At 48.9% G+C, this 23,217-nt stretch overlaps 4 protein-coding genes and 1 long non-coding RNA gene across 7 annotated transcripts in view; all 5 read left to right on the top strand.

Moving 5' to 3' along the window:
* LOC309542339 (uncharacterized protein) overlaps positions 1 to 5,080 on the top strand; it is a gene marked incomplete at its 3' end in the record, with an annotated part of 34,803 nt that extends 29,723 nt beyond the window's left edge. Inside the window, exons 4-6 of the mRNA XM_082241070.1 lie at positions 1,829 to 1,935; positions 4,288 to 4,328; positions 5,056 to 5,080. Of these exons, the coding sequence (XP_082097196.1) occupies positions 1,829 to 1,935; positions 4,288 to 4,328; positions 5,056 to 5,080 (173 nt within the window). The remainder of the gene's footprint in view (positions 1 to 1,828; positions 1,936 to 4,287; positions 4,329 to 5,055) is intronic.
* LOC309541245 (uncharacterized protein) overlaps positions 1 to 23,217 on the top strand; it is a 328,128-nt gene that overhangs the window by 263,595 nt on the left and 41,316 nt on the right. For 2 of the 3 annotated variants that reach the window (XM_082238874.1, XM_082238869.1), the window contains exon 1: positions 22,685 to 22,948. The exons of the other annotated variant lie outside the window; for it this stretch is intronic. The gene's annotated coding sequence lies outside the window, so the exon portion shown is untranslated. Of the gene's footprint in view, positions 1 to 22,684; positions 22,949 to 23,217 lie in introns of those variants that run through there. 3 annotated transcript variants of the gene reach the window in all.
* Positions 890 to 18,768, top strand: LOC309541314 (uncharacterized protein). The gene is made up of 2 exons (XM_082239052.1): positions 890 to 923; positions 16,822 to 18,768. The coding sequence occupies exon 2, from the start codon at positions 16,865 to 16,867 to the stop codon at positions 18,536 to 18,538; it is 1,674 nt and encodes a 557-aa protein (XP_082095178.1). The 5' UTR covers positions 890 to 923; positions 16,822 to 16,864; the 3' UTR covers positions 18,539 to 18,768.
* The window catches only part of LOC309541268 (uncharacterized protein), a gene marked incomplete at its 3' end in the record, with an annotated part of 47,922 nt that continues 28,313 nt past the window's right edge, over positions 3,609 to 23,217 (top strand). Inside the window, exon 1 of the mRNA XM_082238923.1 lies at positions 3,609 to 4,328. The remainder of the gene's footprint in view (positions 4,329 to 23,217) is intronic.
* On the top strand, positions 9,675 to 13,676 carry LOC309542161. Its single transcript, XR_014224120.1, has 3 exons — positions 9,675 to 9,781; positions 10,046 to 12,202; positions 12,434 to 13,676. It is a non-coding gene; the product is annotated as an uncharacterized lncRNA (long non-coding RNA).

Genomic DNA, 23,217 nt, shown 5'->3' with positions numbered 1-23,217 from the left:
GGAGAGGGTTTATCTGGATTGCTGGTGGTCAGTGAGGGCTGGGCAATATATTGTCCATTACTGGTTTCTTGATCACATCATGATAACCTTCCAAAAACAACTGATATGGCAACACACCACTTATCATAGTGTGTGTTTCTGGGATGTGCCTGCAAGCAGCGGCAGAAAGCTTTGCTTTGTGAAGTCCCTGCAGATGCAGAGGGCTGGGCAATATATTGTCCATTACTGGTTTCTTGACCACATCGTGATAACCTTCCAAAAACAACTGATATGGTAACACACCACAGATCACAGTGTGTGTTTCTGGGATGCCCATTTGCCTGGAATTAGCCGGCAGAAAGCTTTTCTTCGTGAAGCCCCTGCAGATGCAAAGTTGCTGACTTCCCTCCCAGACGACAGGAAGCGAAAGACACACATCCATTGCCCTGTGTCCTTCCAGCCTCTTTCCTCCCTTGCTCCCTTCTGCCAGACTGCGTGCCTGACTTAGATATCCTGTGTGCTGTATGATTTTACTGCTGAAACTGGATTTGCTCTCAGGAGCTAAATTTTGTGCCTCACTGGGAACCCAGTGAGAACTGCATGCTTTGAAAGCTCAGTAAACTATTACTGAAGAAGTCCTGCTGTTTCTGTGTGTTTTTGACCTCAGCATGGGAATTGCTTTACACGTGGCCCCTACCCTGCTGATACTTAGCTCATGCCCTGGAGTTGCTGTATTCAAGCATGCAAAATGGGTGCATCTGTGTGTGACTGGTTTTTGCACCAAACTCTCTCACCCCCACCACCGCATGATTTCCAAACACTGTTTCTTCACCAGAACTTCTCCCTGCCTCCTACGCATTCTGAAGAAAACTTAAAATACTGTAATTTAATGGGAGATTCCCCACCCCAATCCTTATTGCAAGAGGGGGAAGGAGGGGCTGCAGGTAACAGGGAAGTCTCCTGGGGGGGGCATATCTTCCCTCACGAACCCCATGGGGCAACCCCAGAGTTCCTGCTTATTCTGGGGTTTGGGGAAGATAGTATTTTTCCATAGTCCCAGAAGTTATTATTCTTCCTGCCAGAGGACCAATGTGCATATTATTATTGTACTGATTTTACTGTTGCTGCTGCTTTTGCTGTCATGGACTGGCTGGGTGAAAGGGGGGCAGGCACCAGCTGGGGAACCCCCAAGGGAAGAAGGCTCAGAGTCCGGGTGTTTTATGCCCCCAAATGCTATCAAAACTCCTAGGTCTGGCCAATTAAAGGCTGATATGGGAGCCATTGGGGGCCAGGTCGGTTCTTTCATTTTCTCCTCTCCTCTGGAATAGGTGCTCTTTCTTTTGGGGTTTGATTACTTCTGCCTCCTCCAGAGCCCACTGCACCATCAGCGAGGTGCAATACTGTCCTTTCAACGTCTGCAGCCACGTAGGGCTCTCTCTCAGGACCGCTACCCAGGAGTCTGCGTATGCAAACTGCTCCGAACATCCAGGGTGTTTTGTCATGCTTCTAAAGACCTGGTTGGTTAGGTCCAGGTCCTACGAGCCCGGGGGGGGCTGTCCGGAGGGAGTTCCCACTTGTTTGGGGTTCATCGCTCCACCGTATTTGCATTTGAATTTGCCACAATTATTCAACATGCCTTGTAATGGAGTCCATTCATCCTGTGAGTGTGACCCCCCCCATTATGCCCTCCTGCTTAAGTTGTTACACAAGAGGGGCTCACTGCCCTTCTGACATGTGGGGGTAAGCCTTTTGAAAAGAGACTGGTGGCCTGCTGCCCCAGCAAGGCGGACAGTGAGAAAGCCTATAGAAAGAAAAGACTCATAAATAAATGCCCCCCTCGGCTGCACAGCCCGCCAGTCCTGGGCAGAGAACTCGCAGTTGTGCCAAGGGGGGAATGAGCCTGATCTCTGCAGCCCCAGCCCTCAGCCGGAGAGGAGCCTTCAAGCAAAACACAAAGTGAGAAAACTTTCCCCTCTTTCCTCACCGCCTCTGTCCATCTTGGCCAAGAAAGAGACAATAAAATACACAGACATACATAGAGCTGGGAGCCTCTTGTTGCAGGGGGGTCCCCCCCCCCACAGCTGACCCTCCAGCCCCAGCTCCCCTGGCTGAGCTGGAGACAAAAGCGTCAATGCAAAGCAGACAAAAAGAAAGCTCTTTCCCCCAAAAGTGCAATTTTAACTGCTAGCAAAACACACAGAGCACCCCTCCCCCTTTTGCCTGAAACACACACAGGGCCACAGCCCACGGCTCCCTCCATTTCAAGGGATGGGACAGCCCTCGGGGCACCTCAGCATCCCGGAGATTGCCTTGTTCCGGGTGGGGGGATATTTTGCTTGCTGAGTGCAGGAGTCACAATCCTGTCACATTGCGGGCTGTCAGGCTTTTAGGTAAGGGGGTGAGGCTACAGTGGGCCAGTCCTGTTCACAGTGCATTCTCAGTCCTTTGGGGTTCATCGCTCCACCACAACCCCAGTTTCCCACACCTTTTTACTACCCTCCTCCCCAAAGCACCATAATAGTATTCACACATCCCCCTAGCTGCAAGGCTTTCCTGAGCTTCACCTTGGAAAGTATCAGGATTCAATCCACCATCCCGATGGATTTCTGTCTTGACTGCCGCTCCCCACTTCCTGGATTTAACAGCAGCAATACCTAAAACACGGACTGATCTAAGCTCGTGGCGTGGGGTGGGGGAGGGAAGGATTTTGCAATATAAACATTGTGGGGGGACACACCCCACTTTGCAGTAGGATTGCCGGGATCAGCCCAGCCCCCATCTCCTGATTCACAGAAGGAAGAGGGGAGGGGAAAACCTTCCTCTCCTCCCCGCCCCCCAAATTCCACCCCTCCCCTCCCGGCACATCCTTCCCACACCCCGCCTCCGCAAACCCCAAATCCCTTCCCCAATATGTTGCTCCTTCTCCTCGCCATCCGACCTCTGTTCCGGGAATGGGGGGGGGGAATGAGCCCCCCTCCCAACCTGCCTGCTTCTCCCGGAAGTGGCTCTTCTGCGCCGGATTCGGGCTCTGCGCCGCAGATCTAGGGTCGCGCGCTTTCGGAGAGGGGAGGAGGGGCGGCAGGTAAATCCCCCCCCCACGTGGATATTGCAGGAAAGGAAAGGAGAGGAGAATCGGGAGCGAGGACAAAGAGGTAAAGGGGTCGCGGGGGGAGGGGAGAGAAGGATCCAGAGACCCGCTGCAGCTCCCAAAAGCGCCTGTCGTGGATCTGGATCCCTGCACGCGTGCTGCGAAGGAGGTTTTCCTTGGGCCCTTAGGAAGCCCACCCAGGGGATCCCAACGAAGCCCCCTCGCCCCATTTCCCCGCGCAGGCATCCCTGGGGCGCTGTGGGTTCCGCGCGGAAAGAGGTGGGCCATGAAAGGGTTAACGGGCGTGAGGGACGCTTGGATAGAGACCCCCCTGTCCTCCCCTGCTCGTCTTGGGGGGGGGCCCTCCGGATGGAGAGATGGGGGGCGCAGGGCGAGGGGTGAGCCACGCCAAGGGGGGCCTCTGGGTTCAGGGGAGACTCTGGGACAGAGGGAGGGAGTCGAGGAAGTGGGGAGGGGGAGCATCACTGGGGCAGGGAAGGGCAGCATTGGGGGGGTGCTAGGTAGACCAGTATTTGATGACACGTCTCCATCTTGGCGCCCGCGGGAATTCTCTGGAGAGACCACCTTGGCTTCTCCCTCCCGCCCAGGAATCGGCCACCCCTTCAAGGCGACCAGAGAGGGATCCCTGGAAAGTGGGGGGTTGTGTCCCCCCACCCCTTCCTTCCTGCAACCTCTATCCTACTCCCACCCCATAAGCCCCTGCCCTGTCCAGACTGTTGCAGGAATTTATGTATAAGTTGGGGGGGGGTTGCACCTTCAGCAGATATCATGCACATGCAGCCCACTACCTAAATCAGCACCATCACTTTTCTGATTTGTCCCCAGAAAACACTTCATCAAAGTTTCTTCCTATCTATTCAAAGGGCCTCTGCTGCACAATACCAAATGTAAGAAGTCAGTGATAAATGTCTCTATGTACAGACTCACTGGGAGAACTTCAGAAATTCCTATAGACATGTGAGCTCAGCTCCTCAGCAGCCCCTCTGCCTGAGTGATAATCCCTGGCATCCTGATACCTGAGTGCCAGACAGGTAGCCATTCCAGAAAGAACCAACCCAGATGAAGACAAAAGGGTGGGATTAACTTGGTTTGGTAACAGGTCAGGGAGGACAGTGGGTGGCTGGCCGGGGGTGGGGCAAAGGCCAAAGAAAAGAGGCTGACCCCTTTGTCCAAGCCTCTTTTGGTTTTCTTCCTTCCAGGATCAGGATCCTCAGGAGCGTGTCCTGGCGGCCGGATTAAGGTAAGTTCTGGCCTGATTGGAAGGGGCATGGCCCCTCTGCCAGGCTAGGCTGTATTTTTTTGACTTTTCTTTCTGGGCGGGGGGCCAGCTAGGCCTTTTTTTTGTAGTGGGGGGGAGGCATGGCTCCCTCGCCCTCGCCATCCGCCGCCCTCCAGCTGTAGGCGGCATGGCGGCCGATTCCTTTATTGTTGGGGGGGCATAAGTCAGGCCACATGGCGGTCATGTTTGTTTGCACTGCCCCCCCCTTCCGCTCTGGCTACTGACGCACTTCTGCTCCTAGCAGGGAAATGTAAATATCTCTTTTGTTACACTTGATGTGTGTTTTGTGGAGGGCAAGGGGAACCATGGGGCAGGGTCCAGGATGCTCAGATTACTGCCACCAGACCTCCCCTCTCATGATGTAACCATGATGTAGTTTGGGGGGGGGTGTAACATTGGGATAAGCAGCTAATAAAAGTTTGGGTTCTCTGGTTGGCCTCTGTTTTTCCTCCAACCGATGGAGTACCTACAATGGACTCTATGAGGGCTCTTGTGTCCCCCATAAAGGCAGATTTTCATTTATTACAGCAGCTAATAAAAGTTTGGGTTCTCTTTTGTTTGGGGCTTCCATCTTGTTCCACCTTGTGGCAGGTGGGAGTCCTGTCACGACAGTCTTCAATAAAGACCAAGCCTCCTGGCTGCTGTTTTGCTCTGGTATTCCTGGCTGGTGTCCTTGTTTTTTGTCCAGGGTGGCCCTCAGCTTTCTCCGTTAACAAGATGCACCCTCCTTCCTGCAAGCTCCACCCAATTCCCACCCCATAAGCCCCTGCCATGTCCAGATTTATTATTATTATTGTTATTATTATTATTAAAATCCTGCCCTCCCCAGGTGAAGCCGGGCTCAGAGCGGCTAACAACAATAAAAGTAACACAGTTTACATAAAATCACAAGCAATTAATTAAAAGGCATTCTAAAAACAATTCATTCTAATATCAATTCAAAATCAAATTAATGGCAGATACAGCGGTTCTGCCAAGTCCAACCATTGGTCCCCCTGGAGAGGAGAGGAAATCCCAAGAAGAAGAGAGGAGGGGAGGGGCTTCTTGGAAGCGGCTCTTTGTTTCCTCAATCCCACCCAAGAAGCAGACAGAAACCTTTTCCTCTCTCTCAGGCTTCCATCTTCAAGTGTCTTTTCCACTGCCTGGTTCATTGAGGCTCAGGATAATGTACACCTGTCATCAGAAACAGGGGTGCAGAGTCCATGGAATGTCTCTCAGGATTGATATAGAAGTCAAAAGCATTTCTGTTCCTCTTATTCTTTGTAGGCAATGTCAGAGTGACTGACAAGCTGAGATACAACCCATTAGAATCCGATGACAGCAACTGGATGAATCTTCCCAGTCAAAGAACCCATCTTCATGATAGACAGTGCCTGTGGCTGGAGGCTCTACATACAAGGTGTGCCTATGCAGGCCAAAGACTGCCAGTATTAGCACAGGTGAGGTGTGTGACCTTCCCAAATTTACAGACTGTATGTGAATGAGAGTTTGTGGGTGGGATTATCGTTTACGACAACCCTGTGATTTTCTCCACCCTTAACATTTCTTGAGCTGATATTGCAGTACAAATTCCAAAATAACTGCAAAAAATCACAAGATTGTCGAGTGCCAGCTCGACATCTGAAGAAATCAGTCTCACACCAAGATAGGTTGAAGAAATATGGCTGCCCTAGGGCTACTGCAGCACAGCTTTTATTGTGTGAAATCAGAAAGATACAAAATACAAGCGAAGCAATTTGTTCTCAGCCAGCAGATAAAGACCTTCGCACTAGACCATGCGAGCGATCAGGCTATGCTACGTTAACCAATCATCTGGGACAGCACGAGCTATTCACGCGCTGTTCATGCTCCAAGGATACTTCTAGCTATGAAATCACCCTGCAGTAATAAGAACTTTGCTCATGCTCTCATGTACAAGCAATCATTTTCCCACATGTCCTCTTTTCTTTTTTATATTATTAGAGGAAAAGAGGGACCATTAGTCCGAATCATACACTTCATTGCCTAAGCGTCTATACTTTGCAACATAAATTCCTCTTGTAACCCCTGTGGTGGGCCGTGGTCGGTACCACCATGCAGTGCATTGGGAAATCAAAGAGGGTATGCATTGAATGCAACAACACACCATAATGAAGCCAGCAATACATGCAATTACAATCAATAATATTTTTCTTAACCATAATCCATTAGGCAACCAAGAAGACAACCACTCCCATGGATCAAAACCTTCAGGTGGATTCAAAGGATTATGGGCTATCATTTGTTCCATATAATCAATAGTAGCAGAGATATTGGTCGATTGATCAGTTATATACATACAGCAATGAGAATGAATTAAGGCACAAATTCCACCTTTAGAAGCAAGGATCACATCTAAAGCATAACGATGTTGAAGAACTACATTTCTTATTTCTGACATTTCTTTGTTAATCATTTTTAAAGCCAAGATGTGGAATTGAACAAATTTTCTGTCCAGTTTGCCAATTTATGCAGATCACGGTAGTTCATGGCTGCACCTAAAGAAGGTAGAAGAGACCTAGAGATGGCTGTCCCTGTATATTGAGAAATAGGTGATTGTACTTCCCTTCTGTTACGCAAACGGACCGCTGGGAGCTTATCTATCTTATACACCAAGGGTACTACTATACCTAGCGTGCAGGTACCAGAAAAGGCAGAGGGGATTTCTTTGTAGGCATGTGTGCCACAAAATAACCATAAATCAGATTGAAGCAAACATGTAGTTCTGCTGCTCTTTCTCATCCAGTCGAACCAAACATAAAAGTCTCTACACGCAGCTTGTTGTTCATAGGTCATGTAGGTTGTGACATTATTAATTAAAACCTTTGGCCTGTCACTCATGGTTGTAACATTAAGAAAACAAGAAGATCCATTAATGTACTCATATGTCCAATTACAATATGGATAATGACCTAAAATTTTTTTGCTATTATGATTAAAACGAAAACAATAAGGAGCTAATTCTACCAGCGATAGAAATACAGGAGGTAAACTTATGCGATTGTCCTTCATATTATTGCTAATCTTATATGAAGCATTTATAGGAATACCATGTAATAAAATGCCAGATCTTTTTGATTGAGGAGGAATATGCATACACATCCAACAATCAGAAAGATTAAGCATAGAAGCAAAATGATTAATGTCTCTAACGTAAGTATTGTTAGTCCAAATCTGATGATAAGGTTCAGGCCTCCTGGCCTTCTGCAAAAGAGCAGCACGACGAAAGCGGCGTTTCACGAAGTTCACAAAGAGGCTCCACCCGTGTGAAGTAGAATTGTGGGGCCACTCAGGACGATGCCATACTGGTTGCTTGGGGGGGCAATAAGGATGAGAATGGTAAATTATTCCAATAGCTGTTTCCGAGCAACCTGCGTGATATTTCGTGGCTCGATTATTGGCATGTAAAAACCACAATCCAGAAGAAGCCACACAGCCATTTCTGCAGATACAGGAGCCCATTTGCTGTAAATAGGCCTCATGTACTGCTCCGTGCACTGCTGAGCCAAAAATCCAAGCCCAACGAAACGTGGTGACACAGATGGGATGGTCGCTATTGGGGGGCAAAACCCAAGCGATGCCGGTCTGGCGAGGGCATCCTTCAAAGCCAGGTTCATTTCCCAAACAAGAGGCGGCAAAACTGTAATGATAAGTGGTAGACACGGTAGCTTCCCAGGGGGAAGGGGGGCCAACGCGATAGGGTTGAAGATGGCCTTTCAACGTGCCAGGAAACACTGGAACAGCTGTGGAAGGTGACTTTATCCAGGGCACATCAATATGGCGATGTCTCCAACTGCAATGCGGGTTGAGGTCAGGTGAGAGGTCATCACCGGCAAACAGCGTAAAATACGGTTTCAAGGTGCTGGTGTCTCCTTGGGCGAAGACGAGGCAACAGAAGAGCGCCAAGGTCGAACGCAGCGGGCTGGAACCCATCGGGGAACTCCGTCTACGTCAATTGCAGCAAATCCTCGACCCCAGGAAATCAAGGAAGTTGGACCCTTCCACTGTGGATCTGGAAGCAACCTGTAAGACACTAAAGGGCACTGCAATACTTCTTCCTTCCGGAAATGAAGTTCAGCAGGCATAAAATCCTTATTGTGGGGATACAAGAGATGATTTAGAGTAAACAATACTTGATGTACAGCATTAGGTATTTCAGATACAGTAGTCGATCGACCTCCCAATTGCTTGTTGAGAAGGGTCTTAAAGGTCAAATGAGAACGCTCGGCTATCGCCTGCCCTGTAGAATTGAAAGGAATGCCATGAGTCAACCTTATATCCCACAAAGAACAAAAATCAGAAAAGGCCTGAGAAATGTACGCAGGGCCATTGTCAGTTTTTAAGGTATGGGGTTTTCCCATAACAGCAAAACAGCGCATCAAATGTTGAATAACATGTCGAGTGGTCTCTCCTTTAAGAGGAGTGGCCCAGATATAGCCAGAGGCAGTGTCCACAGTGAGATGTACCCTAGAAAATGGAGCCAAAGAAGGCGTGTGGGTGACATCCATTTGCCAAATTGCCAGAGGATGCAGGCCTCTAGGGTTGACTGCATCAAAAGGAATGACTGTGGGAGATTTAGCGCATACCGCGCACTGTGACACAATGTCTCGAGCTTGAGAAATGGGCAACGAAAAAGATTTCGCCAGAACTTTAGCATTTTGATGGAATACAGAATGACTTTCAAATGGGTCTGAAAACAATGAAAAAATACCATTCTTCAAAGCATGGTCTGCCCGGGCATTACCTTCTGCCAAATACCCAGGGTGGCCAGTGTGAGATCTGAGATGGGCAACATAAAACTGACAAGTTCTAGCTTGTACCAAGTTCTGCAAAGTGGAAAACAATGTAAACAAATTTTGGTCAATAGCAGGAGTGATATAAGACAATGGTAAGACATTCAAAAGATTATATACATACTGAGAATCCACAATGAGATTGAAAGGGATATTAGCAAACTGTTGAAATGCCAAAATTACAGCTGCCAATTCAGCACGTTGTGCTGAGGACTGCTCAGTAGTATACAAACTTTTCCATTCCCCCTCCTCTTCCCACACCACCACCCCTCTGGATTTGTTACCATCAGTGAACACAGTAAGGGCGGAGGGTAAGGGTAAGGGGGACAAAGCAGTTCGCAAGACATAACGTAGCCCTGTAAGGAAAGACAAACGAGGGTCTCTAGGAGGATTGTGAATGATATTTCCCAAGAAATCCGCAAAAGCTATTTGGGTAGAAACGGCTGTCATCATTAGATGCTGAAATTCATCCTGGGAGAAGGGCAGGTACACTGACTGTAAGTCCATTCCAGAGAGGGCAAGGGCTCGATGTCGGCCCTTAGCAACAAGGTCCATGACGCTGTTGGGTGTAGCGTACACGTTCCGCGGAGGAGTATGAGGCAAGTGAAGCCACTCCACAATAGACACAGTCCCAGGCTTTTGGCCTGTGGTGTACAATATAGCTGTTGGAAGGAGCGGGGTGGCAAATACTGCAAGTGATAATTGTACCATGGAAAGAGAAGGAATCCTGTCCACCATACATCTGCGGAGATGGTTGTTCACAGTGGTTAGAGCCTCTTCCATTGCAGAGGTGACTGTGATCTTGTCTGCTGGATCCTTATGTCCTTTAAGGGCAGAAAATAGTGGAGACAAAGTAGAGGTGGGCAGGTCCAAATAACTCTTTATCCAGTTCTGCTGTCCAAGAATTTGTTGTAAATCCACCAGTCTAAGATGACCAGGAAACTGTAGTTGAGGCGTAACTGGAATGGCTGCAGATGCTGTCAGCTTGTGTCCCAGGTACGTAATAGGTAAAGTCCGCTGGATTTTTTCTTTAGCCACTGTCAATCCTGCTTGCATCAAAGTATGGATTAGGTCCTCGAGAAGAGCGTCAGGGATGTGTGATGATGAAATTAAAATATCATCCATGTAATGACAACAGATGACCGCTAGGTGGCGCTCACGGAATGGTTGAAGTGCCTTATCCATAAAATACTGGCATAAAGTCGGAGAATTTTTCATGCCTTGTGGGAGAACCACCCACTGAAAGCGCTGGGTTGGCTTGGAGTTGTTCAGGACCGGCAAGGTGAAGGCAAAACGCTGTCTGTCTTGTGGTGCCAAAGGGATAGAGAAAAAACAGTCCTTGAGATCGATGACTGCAAGCTGATGGTCTTGTGGCAACATGTTGGGATTTAGAATGCCAGGTTGCAAGGTCCCCATAGGGTGCAATTGGTTGTTAACCTTTCGCAGATCGTGCAAAAGACGGTATTTTCCAGATGCCTTTTTTCTGATGACAAAGATGGGTGTATTCCATGGGCTGGTGGAAGGTTCAATATGCCCCAGTTCGAGTTGTTCCGCAATTAACTGGGCTGCCACTGCAAGCTTCTGTCTAGGCAAGGGCCACTGATCCACCCATACGGGGGTGTCTGTGGTCCAGCAGAGAGAAAGCGCAGTCCGGGGCATGGCAGGGGCAGCCCTCAGCATAAATTTGTAGAAATTGTAGTTTCCGCTGCGGCCAGCAGATCTCGCCCCCAAAGGGAGACGGGAATGTCCAGAACCAGTGGTAAGATAGTCATTTCAAAGCCTTGTGAGCCTTGAATCAAAATAGGGTTTCTGCTGCGCTGGGCAGCTGCAGCGCCACCAACGCCAATAACAGAAGAAGCTGGTTCAAGTGGCCAGGCGGAGGGCCAATCCTTGATGGCAATCACAGAACAGTCTGCCCCCGTGTCCAAGACCCCTTCAATTGTGCGACCCCCAAGGGTCATCTGGATCTTTGGACGCTTCTCTGTGACTGGGAAGGTAGCAGCAACAAGGGGGTCATGGTCCTGGGTTGGCCCTGGGACACATATGAGTTTTGCTACAGGAGAACCTGATTGCAAACGTGCCTGGCGATCAGAGAATACAGTCACATAGGGGTCATTTTGTTGTAACCCATGTAAAACATCTGGAACGAGGTGAATCCCTTGCTGCAAAACCTCTGACAGTGGAAAAACAAGGCACTGTGCTGAAGAAGAAAAACCAGCCCCTACTGACACTCTGACTTGGTGTGGCACATAGGGGACTGGCAGGTGTAAGTCCTGAATTAAAAAGAGGCGAGGCAAGGCCGGAGGTGGGATGGCTGGAGAATGCGCTGGATCCCCTATTGTTGAGCCTGGGCCCGGGGTGGGCCCGACTGCTGGTTTCCCGTCGGCTGGTTTTGCTGGTTCTGCTGAGGCGTGGCGGAGCGACACTGGTTGGCCCAGTGGAAACCTTTTTTGCAAATGGGGCATTTTGTGCTAGGACGACGTTGCTGTGCAGTAGATCTGCACTGTGCACGAAAATGGCCCACTTTGCCACATCCAAAGCAGGTTTTATCCTTTGCAGGATTCTGGGACACAGTGGAGGACAGAGCTGCGGCTAGCAAGCGAGCTTTATGCATCTCAGTCCCCACCGATTGGCAGGCTTTAAGCATATCTGCAATGGCTATATTGGGAGTTGCCATCAATGGGCGTAGTACTTGTCTACAGTCCTCATTAGCATTATCAAACGCAAGCTGGCGTACTATCACTTCCTGGGCTGCTACGTCCTGAACTTGCCGTTTAAGGGTGTTATACAAGCGATCGACAAATTGTCCATAGGGCTCTGTAGGACCTTGTCTAACGCTCCCCCATCGGCCATCACGCTCAGTTTTGTCATCAGGGACAGAGACCAAAGCCTCTTGGGCAGCAGCCGTGGTGGCCTCCCAATATTGAGGATCGAGAGTTAGCTGTTGGGCAACAGTAAGAAAATTGCCTCCTCCCGTTAACCCATCAAGGACATCAGCTTGGGTTAACATGACGGGGGCTGGGGGTGGGGCGGCACCAGCAGCGGCAGCAGCCAAAGCAGCCTGATGATTAGCCAATGCAACATTATTAAGATTATTCCGAATCCCATCAGCACGACGTTGGCAGGCCCAGTGCCAAGCTTGTATAAACAAAATCATTTGATGAGGCTGCATTACAGTGCGGGCCAACAGCTTAACATCCTCTGGTATCAAATTTTGTTGAAAAATAGTGCCAAACAGGCCCAGGGTGTAAGGAGATTGCAAGCCATTGTCCTTGACAGAGGAATACAGTTCCTTTATGAATCTCAAATCAAACTGTTCGTGCCGGGCTGGGCCTCCCCCTGGCGCGGCAGGAGCAATCACAGGGAAGAGATTAGGAGTTGTACAATCAAAACCCAACAATGGGGCAGCGGCGTGGAGAGATTCTTGGAGAGGAGTGGTGCCAGATGCCTTGGGCGGAGGAGGTGGAAGAGCGGGGGGTGCTGAATGTGAAGAATGCAGGGGAGGGACAGGAGGAGCCGAAGGAAAAATGTCCGGCGGTTTAGGAGGTAGATCCGAGGCAGGCAAAGCGAGAGTCGGGAGGGCGGGCAAAGAAGCTGTTGCAGCAGCCAAAAGAATGTTTGAAGGAGTTAAGCACGACATAGCTTTGTAGACGTTACACCAGGCATGCAAAACCTTGACATCAATCTGAGGATGATTTTGAAAAAAGTGCCCAATTTTTTTCCAATCGTTTAACTCCCAATTTCCGTCCTGGGGGAACCAGGGGCAATGAGTGTCCAGGGCTTCTATAAGGGACTGAAGGTCAGCATCCCGAACAGCAAGGTTGTTACTGGCCAAAAGGAATTTAAGGTCATCAAAAAACTTTTTCTGTGGTGCAGAGAGAGACGTTCCCATGATTGCAAGAGTTGCAAAAAGAGCAGGGAGCACTTACCGGAGGGATCCTAATGAGGATGAGGAGGCGCCTTTTGCCCTGTCCGGGCGGAAATAAGTGCTGATAAGTCCATAACGTAGTCCAGAATCTCACACACGGTCCAAAAGAGACTGCCCCACCATGGCAGAAGGAAAGGGAGCACTCACCGGGATCCGGAGCGGATGAAAGACGCGTGATGAGCGCTGAATGATGAAAAACAACGTGAAGTCCGAAGGTAGTCACACGGGGCACCAAGTGTCGAGTGTCAGCTCGACATCTGAAGAAATCAGTCTCACACCAAGATAGGTTGAAGAAATATGGCTGCCCTAGGGCTACTGCAGCACAGCTTTTATTGTGTGAAATCAGAAAGATACAAAATACAAGCGAAGCAATTTGTTCTCAGCCAGCAGATAAAGACCTTCGCACTAGACCATGCGAGCGATCAGGCTATGCTACGTTAACCAAACATCTGGGACAGCACGAGCTATTCACGCGCTGTTCATGCTCCAAGGATACTTCTAGCTATGAAATCACCCTGCAGTAATAAGAACTTTGCTCATGCTCTCATGTACAAGCAATCATTTTCCCACACAAGTTGATAAGAATGATTGTAGCATTTATACAATGTAGTCCATCTGCATATGTATATGTAGTCCATCTGGGTGGGCTTCCCCAGCCACTCTGGGCAGCTTCCAGTACACATAAAAGACAGTAAAACATCAAACATTAAAAACCTCCAGATACAGGTCTACCTTCTGCTATCTTCTAAATGTCAGATAGTTGTTCATTTCCTTGACCTCTGAAGGGAGGGCGTTCCACAGGGTGGGTGCCACCACCCAGAAGGCCCTCTGCCTGGTTCCCTGTAACCTCACTTCTCGCAGGGAGGGAACCAGCAGAAGACCCTCAGAGGAGGACCTCAGTGTTCAGAGTGAAGGATGGGGGTGGAGATGCTCCTTCAGGTCTACAGGGCCGAGGCACTTTAGGGATTTAGGTCACAGATCTTGCTCCTCCATAACAATCTCCAAGACCGACATATAGTTAGCGGAGTAGGAAAAAACACTCAGAGGCAGCAAAAAAAATAATTCAGCAGAGAAATTTAGTACTGAAGGCAAAAGCTAGCAAAAACTTAACTTACAATAAAACCATAACTTGGTATATCAAAGCAGCAGTCATGTAAGAAACAGACAAGCAGAGTAGAGAATTGCAGTTTAGGAAGTGGGACCAGGCGCCTTTCAATACTGCGATTTATAAACAATTCCATGTCAGAGTAACCTTGGGACTGGATACCAAGCCTGGCTCACCCCAGTTTAAACCAGCTTCTTCTGGTTCCCAGAAACAAGCAAGGTTCAGCATAACCTCATAACAACTGATCCCACCACCTGCTCTCAGCAGAAAGGAAACTCCCTTATTAGCTAAAATGTTCTAGCTGGAGAAAACACCACTTTGAATCACACAGAGTAAAACCACCAGAACCTTCTTGAACCAACAGACCAAGAATGATCTGTATACATTAGATCAACACTTTTCTTTTTCTGAAAAATGCAGCCAGGACACTTAAAGGTCACCACCAACAGTGTGAATTGTGCTTGGAAACACACTGGAAGCCAGGGAAGATCCTTTAGGACCAATGAAATGTGGTCTTGGTGGCTGCTCCCAGTTTCTAGTCCCGCTGCCGCATTCTGGATTAGTTGCAATTTTTGGGTCACCTTCAAAGGTAGCACCATGTAGAGCGCATGGCAGTGGTCCAAGCAGGAGATAACCAGAGCATGCGCCACTTTAGTGAGACAGCGTGCAGGCTGGTAGGGTCTGCCTGCCACCTGTCCCACAGGGACAGTGCTTCCGTCTTGTCAGGATTCAACCTCAATCTGTTATCCACCATCTATCCTCAAACCACCTACAGGCACCAACACAGGGCATTCACTGGTTCATCTTCACTGGTTCCAATTTAAAAGAGAAGAGCTGGGTATCATCCACATGCATGTGAACACCAGCCAAAACTCCCCCAGCGGCTTCATATAGATATTAAAAAGCATGGGGGAGAGGACAGAGCCCTGAGGCACCCCACAAGTGAGCACCCAGGGGCCTGAACACTCATCCCCCAACACCACTTTCTGGACATGGTCCAGGAGGAAGGAGGGGAACCACTGCACAGCAGTGCCCCCAGCTCCCCTAGAGGGTTCAGAAGGATACCATGGTCAAAGGTCTCCAAAGCAGAGATCCAGCAGAACCAGGAAAGAGCTTTCCCCTCGGACTCTAGCCTATTGGAGATCATCAACCAGCGTAACCCGGGTAGTTTCTGTCGTATGATGAGGCCTGAATCCAAACTGGAAGGATAATGGTGGCAGAAGCGTTTCTGGTCCTGCACCCCCAAAAGCTCCAAGCACAAGACTTTCATTAGCTTTGAAGGGGCCATCGGATACTTGGTGGTCTTTTCTTCAAAAGACGAATATTCTGAATACTTTTTAATTGATGTATGATATAAACAGCACTTCTGTTTTACATATTTCACATTGGAGAGATTTTGATACACAGGTCTGAGTTCATCACTGCCCCCGAAACTGCTGTGTTAGCAGTACAGCAAGTGTGGACAGTGTGTTTGGGGGTTCAGGGCTGCCTAGACAACAAGAGCCCCTTCTCAGCCTGGCTTATATGGTCCCAAGGAAAGCAGAGCAGTACGTTAGGCACCAGCTTGGCTGCAGGAGTGGCTGGAAGGAAGTGTGCAGGACACCATCCAACCCTCTTAGAGACTTTTCTTTTCATGAAGAAAACCAGGCAGCGAAGGTTTAGGACCACAGTTTTCCTTCTCGAGGACCTCGCTTCCCAGGTTGACAAGCTCCATCTGCCCTTCACTTTCCTCTGCACGATGGGCAGAGTCTGCCTTCCTGACTGTGGGATTCACTGTTGTTCTCCTCTCCATCCACCAGGGCCTGCCTTCACCTGCAGCAGAATTCCCCAACCCACCAAGGATTGGAGACCCATCAACTATTCTCACCTGGTTTAGCCGGCCAGTTGAAACTGTTCCTGGGCTTGTGGCCCCTATTCTATCCTGACAGCTTCTGGAAGCCACAGGTGAGAACTGAGTGCAGGTTGGGGACCATTGATGGATAGATTACCCCATAAGGAGCACGACATGACCCCCACCAAAGGAACTAATGCTCTCCTAACACCCCAGACATCGTATAATTATGATATTTGAGACGGAACCGGAATAAATTCATCTCTAGAATTAACTCATCTTCAGGCCATGAATAAATTAATACTACTTATTCAAGGTACTACATATTCCACTAAGTACAGTTTATCTATTTGCCTTGAATATCGCCTTTAAAGTGTCATTTTAGCATAGTTCTGTATCAGAAGACGGGCACGAGATCAGACAGCACATTCTTTTAAAAATCATGCTGCTTTATTAACATTGATTGAGGATTATGAAAGTTGCTAATGAATTACTAACATGTGATTACATTGCAACTTCATTTCCTAAAAATATGGGAACATGGGTAGGAGGTGGGAGAATGTAGGAGACGTTGAAATAGGAAAAGGTGCTAATGGAGCTTGATGTGCTTTCCCTTAGTTCTGGAAACCCAAACAGGATTCCCTTTCATCCCACTCTGAAGAAGGAGATGGAGAAGACAGTCAGAACTCCAGGGAATGGTGCACCTTCCCCCCCCCATTAGGAATAGAAAGGAAAATGTGTGAAATGTGGAATATGCTTCATTGAATGAGCACAGATAGTTCACATCAACGACCTCCAACAGGGGAGAAACCATTTAAAGGTATGGAGTGTGGAAAGAGCTTCAGTCAGAGTGGACACCTCAATATACATCAACGGACTCACACAGGGGAGAAACCATTTAAATGCCTGGAGTGCGGAAAGAGCTTTAGTGAGAATGGAAAACTTAGTACACATCAACGGACTCACACAGGAGAGAAATCATATAAATGTATGGAGTGCGGAAAGAGCTTTAGTGATAATGGACAACTGAGAAAACATCAACGGACTCACACGGGGGAGAAACCCTTTAAATGCCTGGAGTGCGGAAAGTGCTTCAGTCAGAATGGAGTCCTTAAATTACACCACCGGATTCACACAGGGGAGAAATCATATAAATGTATGGAATGTGGAAAGAGCTTTAGTGAAAATGGAACCCTTAAAAAACATCAAAGGACTCACACAGGGGAGAAACCATTTAAATGCATGGAGTGTGGAAAGAGCTTTAGTTTCAATGCAACCCTTAGAAAACATCAACGGACTCACACAGGGGAGAAACCATTTAAATGCCTGGAGTGCGGAAAGTGTTTCAGTGAGAATGGAGACCTTCGAAGACATCAACGGACTCACACAGGAGAGAAACCATATAAATGTATGGAGTGTGGAAAGAGCTTCAGTCAGAGTGCACAACTCAATATACATCAACAGACTCACACAGGAGAAAAACCATTTAAATGTATGGACTGCGGAAAGAGCTTTAGTTTCAATGCAACCCTTAGAATACATCAACGGACTCACACAGGGGAGAAACCATTTAAATGCCTGGAGTGCGAAAAGTGTTTCAGTGAGAATGGAGACCTTCGAAGACATCAACGGACTCACACAGGAGAGAAACCACATAAATGTATGGAGTGTGGAAAGAGCTTCAGTCAGAGTGCACACCTCAATATACATCAACGGACTCACACGGGGGAGAAACCATTTAAATGCCTGGAGTGCGGAAAGAGCTTCAGTTTCAATGCAACCCTTAGAACACATCAACGGACTCACACAGGGGAGAAACCATATAAATGTATGGAGTGTGGAAAGAGCTTCAGTCAGAGTGCACACCTCAATATACATCAACAGACTCACACAGGAGAAAAACCATTTAAATGTATGGACTGCGGAAAGAGCTTTAGTTTCAATGCAACCCTTAGAATACATCAACGGACTCACACAGGGGAGAAACCATTTAAATGCCTGGAGTGCGAAAAGTGTTTCAGTGAGAATGGAGACCTTCGAAGACATCAACGGACTCACACAGGAGAGAAACCATATAAATGTATGGAGTGTGGAAAGAGCTTCAGTCAGAGTGCACACCTCAATATACATCAACGGACTCACACGGGGGAGAAACCATTTAAATGCCTGGAGTGCGGAAAGAGCTTCAGTTTCAATGCAACCCTTAGAACACATCAACAGACTCACACAGTGGAGAAACCATATAAATGTATGGAATGTGGAAAAAGTTTCAGTCGTAGTGGACACCTCAATATACATAAACAGACTCACACAGGGGAGAAACCATTTAAATGTATGCAGTGCGGAAAGAGCTTTAGTGATAATGGACAACTTAGAACACATCAACAGACTCACGCAGGGGAGAAACCATTTACATGCATGGAGTGCGGAAAGAGCTTCAGGCAGAATGGACACCTTAGAAAACATCAGCAGGCACACAGGGGAGAAACTGTGTAAATGTATGGACTGTGGAAGGAGCTCCAGTCAGAGTGGAACCCTTGATTTATGTCAACAAACACAAACAAAAGCCAAACCTTATAAATATCAGGTAAGTAGACAGAGGTTCAGTCCTAGTGGAAGTTCTAAATCAACAGACTCACGGACAGGAAGAACTTTAGTCTTTGAAACCCTTCAAACCATCAACAAACTCAAAGCGGAGAAGCAGTTTAAATGAAAAGATTGCAAAAAGTGCTTTATTTACAATGGATTGTTTAACTGTGCCCCTGAGGGATCAGGTGCGCAGCCTGGGAGTCCTTTTGGACTCACAGCTGTCCATGGAGGCACAGGTCAAATCTGTGTGCAGGGCAGCTGTTTACCAGCTCCATCTGGTACCTAGGCTGAGACCCTATCTGCCTGCGGACTGTCTCGCCAGAGTGGTGCATGCTCTGGTTATCTCCCGCTTGGACTACTGCAATGCACTCTACGTGGGGCTACCTTTGAAGGTGACTCAGAAACTACAACTAATCCAGAATGCGGCAGCTAGACTGGTGACTGGGGGCGGCCGCCGAGACCATATAACACCGATCTTGAAAGACCTACATTGGCTCCCAGTACGTTTCCGAGCACAATTCAAAGTGTTGGTGCTGACCTTTAAAGCCCTAAACGGCCTCGGTCCAGTATACCTGAAGGAGCGTCTCCACCCCCATCATTCTGCCCGGACGCTGAGGTCCAGCGCCGAGGGCCTTCTGGCGGTTCCCTCATTGCGAGAAGCAAAGCTACAGGGAACCAGGCAGAGGGCCTTCTCGGTAGTGGCACCCGCCCTGTGGAACGCCCTTCCAGCAGATGTCAAAGCGATAAACAACTACCTGACATTCAGGAGACATCTTAAGGCAGCCCTGTTCAGGGAAGTTTTTAACGTTTGATATTTCATTGTATTTTTGTTTTCTGTGGAAGCCGCCCAGAGTGGCTGGGGAGGCCGAGCCAGATGGGCGGGGTATAAATAATAAATTATTATTATTATTATTATTATTATTATTAAGGAACATCCAGAGACTCTCACATGTAAGAACCCATTTAAATGTATGGAGTGTGGGACGTCTTCCTCTCAGAGTCCACTCTTTTCTTCGCAGGAAATTGGTCTTTAAAACATGTTTTGTATGTTAAATTCTGGTATTTATGTGTAAAACTGTATAGTAATGAAATATTGAAGGCAATGTCAAACAATGTGATTATAATCTAAGATGTAAAGTACTTTTCAATAGAGAAGGGGAGAGGGTTTATCTGGATTGCTGGTGGTCAGTGAGGGCTGGGCAATATATTGTCCATTACTGGTTTCTTGATCACATCATGATAACCTTCCAAAAACAACTGATATGGCAACACACCACTTATCATAGTGTGTGTTTCTGGGATGTGCCTGCAAGCAGCGGCAGAAAGCTTTGCTTTGTGAAGTCCCTGCAGATGCAGAGGGCTGGGCAATATATTGTCCATTACTGGTTTCTTGACCACATCGTGATAACCTTCCAAAAACAACTGATATGGTAACACACCACAGATCACAGTGTGTGTTTCTGGGATGCCCATTTGCCTGGAATTAGCCGGCAGAAAGCTTTTCTTCGTGAAGCCCCTGCAGATGCAAAGTTGCTGACTTCCCTCCCAGACGACAGGAAGCGAAAGACACACATCCATTGCCCTGTGTCCTTCCAGCCTCTTTCCTCCCTTGCTCCCTTCTGCCAGACTGCGTGCCTGACTTAGATATCCTGTGTGCTGTATGATTTTACTGCTGAAACTGGATTTGCTCTCAGGAGCTAAATTTTGTGCCTCACTGGGAACCCAGTGAGAACTGCATGCTTTGAAAGCTCAGTAAACTATTACTGAAGAAGTCCTGCTGTTTCTGTGTGTTTTTGACCTCAGCATGGGAATTGCTTTACACGTGGCCCCTACCCTGCTGATACTTAGCTCATGCCCTGGAGTTGCTGTATTCAAGCATGCAAAATGGGTGCATCTGTGTGTGACTGGTTTTTGCACCAAACTCTCTCACCCCCACCACCGCATGATTTCCAAACACTGTTTCTTCACCAGAACTTCTCCCTGCGTCCTATGCATTCTGTTGAAAACTTAAAATACTGTAATTTAATGGGAGACTCCCCACCCCAAGCCTTATTGCAAGAGGGGGAAGGAGGGGTTGCAGGTACCAGGGAAGTCTCCTGGGGGGGGCCTATCTTCCCTCACGAACCCCATGGGGCAACCCCAGAGTTCCTGCTTATTCTGGGGTTTGGGGAAGATAGTATTTTTCCATAGTCCCAGAAGTTATTATTCTTCCTGCCAGAGGACCAATGTGCATATTATTATTGTACTGATTTTACTGTTGCTGCTGCTTTTGCTGTCATGGACTGGCTGGGTGAAAGGGGGGGGGAGGCACCAGCTGGGGGACACCCAAGGGAAGAAGGCTCAGAGTCCGGGTGTTTTAGGCCCCCAAAGGCTATGAAAACTCCTAGGTCTGGCCAATTAAAGGCTGATATGGGAGCCATTGGGGGCCAGGTCGGTTCTTTCATTTTCTCCTCTCCTCTGGAAAAGTGCTCTTTCTTTTGGGGTTTGATTACTTCTGCCTCCTCCAGAGCCCACTGCACCATCAGCGAGGTGCAATACTGTCCTTTCAACGTCTGCAGCCACGTAGGGCTCTCTCTCAGGACCGCTACCCAGGAGTCTGCCTATGCAAACTGCTCCAAACATCCAGGGTGTTTTGTCATGCTTCTAAAGACCTGGTTGGTTAGGTCCAGGTCCTACGAGCCGGGGGGGGGGGACTGATCTCAGGGAGTTCCCACTTGTTTGGGTTTCATCGCTCCACCGTATTTGCATTTGAATTTGCCACAATTATTCAACATGCCTTGTAATGGAGTCCATTCATCCTGTGAGTGTGACCCCCCCATTATGCCCTCCTGCTTAAGTTGTTACACAAGAGGGGCTCACTGCCCTTCTGACATGTGGGGGGAAGCCTTTTGAAAAGAGACTGGTGGCCTGCTGCCCCAGCAAGGCCCACAGTGAGAAAGCCTATAGAAAGAAAAGACTCATAAATAAATGCCCCCCTCGGCTGCACAGCCTGCCAGTCCTGGGCAGAGAACTCGCAGTTGTGCCAAGGGGGGAGAGAGCCCGATCTCTGCAGCCCCAGCCCTCAGCCGGAGAGGAGCCTTCAAGCAAAACACAAAGTGAGAAAACTTTCCCCTCTTTCCTCACCGCCTCAGTCCATCTTGGCCAAGAAAGAGACAATAAAATACACAGACATACATAGAGCTGGGAGCCTCTTGTTGCAGGGGGGGGGGTCCCCCACACACAAACACAAACACACACACAGCTGGCCCTCCAGCCCCAGCTCCCCTGGCTGAGCTGGAGACAAAAGCGTCAATGCAAAGCAGACAAAAAGAAAGCTCTTTCCCCCAAAAGTGCAATTTTAACTGCCAGCAAAACACACAGAGCAGCCCTCCCCCCTTTTGCCTGAGACACACACAGGGCCACAGCCCACGGCTCCCTCCATTTCAAGGGATGGGACAGCCCTCGGGGCACCTCAGCATCCCGGAGATTGCCTTGTTCCGGGTGGGGGGATATTTTGCTTGCTGAGGGCAGGAGTCACAATCCTGTCACATTGCGGGCTGTCAGGCTTTTAGGTAAGGGGGTGAGGCTTGGGTGGGCCAGTCCTGTTCACAGTGCATTCTCAGTCCTTTGGGGTTCATCGCTCCACCACAACCCCAGTTTCCCACACCTTTTTACTACCCTCCTCCCCAAAGCACCACAATAGTATTCACACATCCCCCTAGCTGCAAGGCTTTCCTGAGCTTCGCCTTGGAAAGTATCAGGATTCAATCCACCATCCCGATGGATTTCTGTCTTGACTGCCGCTCCCCCCTTCCTGGATTTAACAGCAGCAATACCTAAAACACGGACTGATCTAAGCTCGTGGCGTGGGGTGGGGGAGGGAAGGATTTTGCAATATAAACATTGTGGGGGGGGGAACCCACTTTGCAGTAGGATTGCCGGGATCAGCCCAGCCCCCATTCTCCTGATTCACAGAAGGAAGAGGGGAGGGGGAAACCTTCCTCTCCTCCCCGCCCCCCCCCAAATTCCACCCCTCCCCTCCCGGCACATCCTTCCCACACCCCGTCTCCGCAAACCCCAAATCCCTTCCCCAATATGTTGCTCCTTCTCCTCGCCATCCGACCTCTGTTCCGGGAGGGGGGTGGGGGAAAGAGCCCCCTCCCAAATTGCCTGCTTCTCCCGCAAGTGGAGCTTCTGCGCCGGATTCGGGCTCTGCGCCGCAGCTCTAGGGGCGCGCGCTTTCGGAGAGGGGAGGAGGGGCGGCAGGTAAATCCCCCCCCCCCACGTGGATATTGCAGGAAAGGAAAGGAGAGGAGAATCGCGAGCGAGGACAAAGAGGTAAAGGGGTCTCGGGGGGAGGGGAGAGAAGGATCCAGAGACTCCCTCCAGCTCCCCAAAGCGCCTGTCGTGGATCTGGATCCCTGCACGCGTGCTGCGAAGGAGGTTTTCCTTGGGCCCTTAGGAAGCCCACGCAGGGGATCCCAACGAAGCCCCCTCGCCCCATCTTCCCGCGCAGGCATCCCTGGGGCGCTGTGGGTTCCGCGCGGAAAGAGGTGGGCCATGAAAGGGTTAACGGGCGTGAGGGACGCTTGGATAGAGACCCCCCT

This window comes from Podarcis vaucheri (assembly GCF_965113315.1).
Source record: "Podarcis vaucheri genome assembly, chromosome: 10".
In the NCBI taxonomy this organism is placed as follows: Eukaryota; Metazoa; Chordata; class Lepidosauria; order Squamata; family Lacertidae; genus Podarcis; species Podarcis vaucheri.
This window is presented reverse-complemented; position numbering and strand designations above follow the sequence as displayed.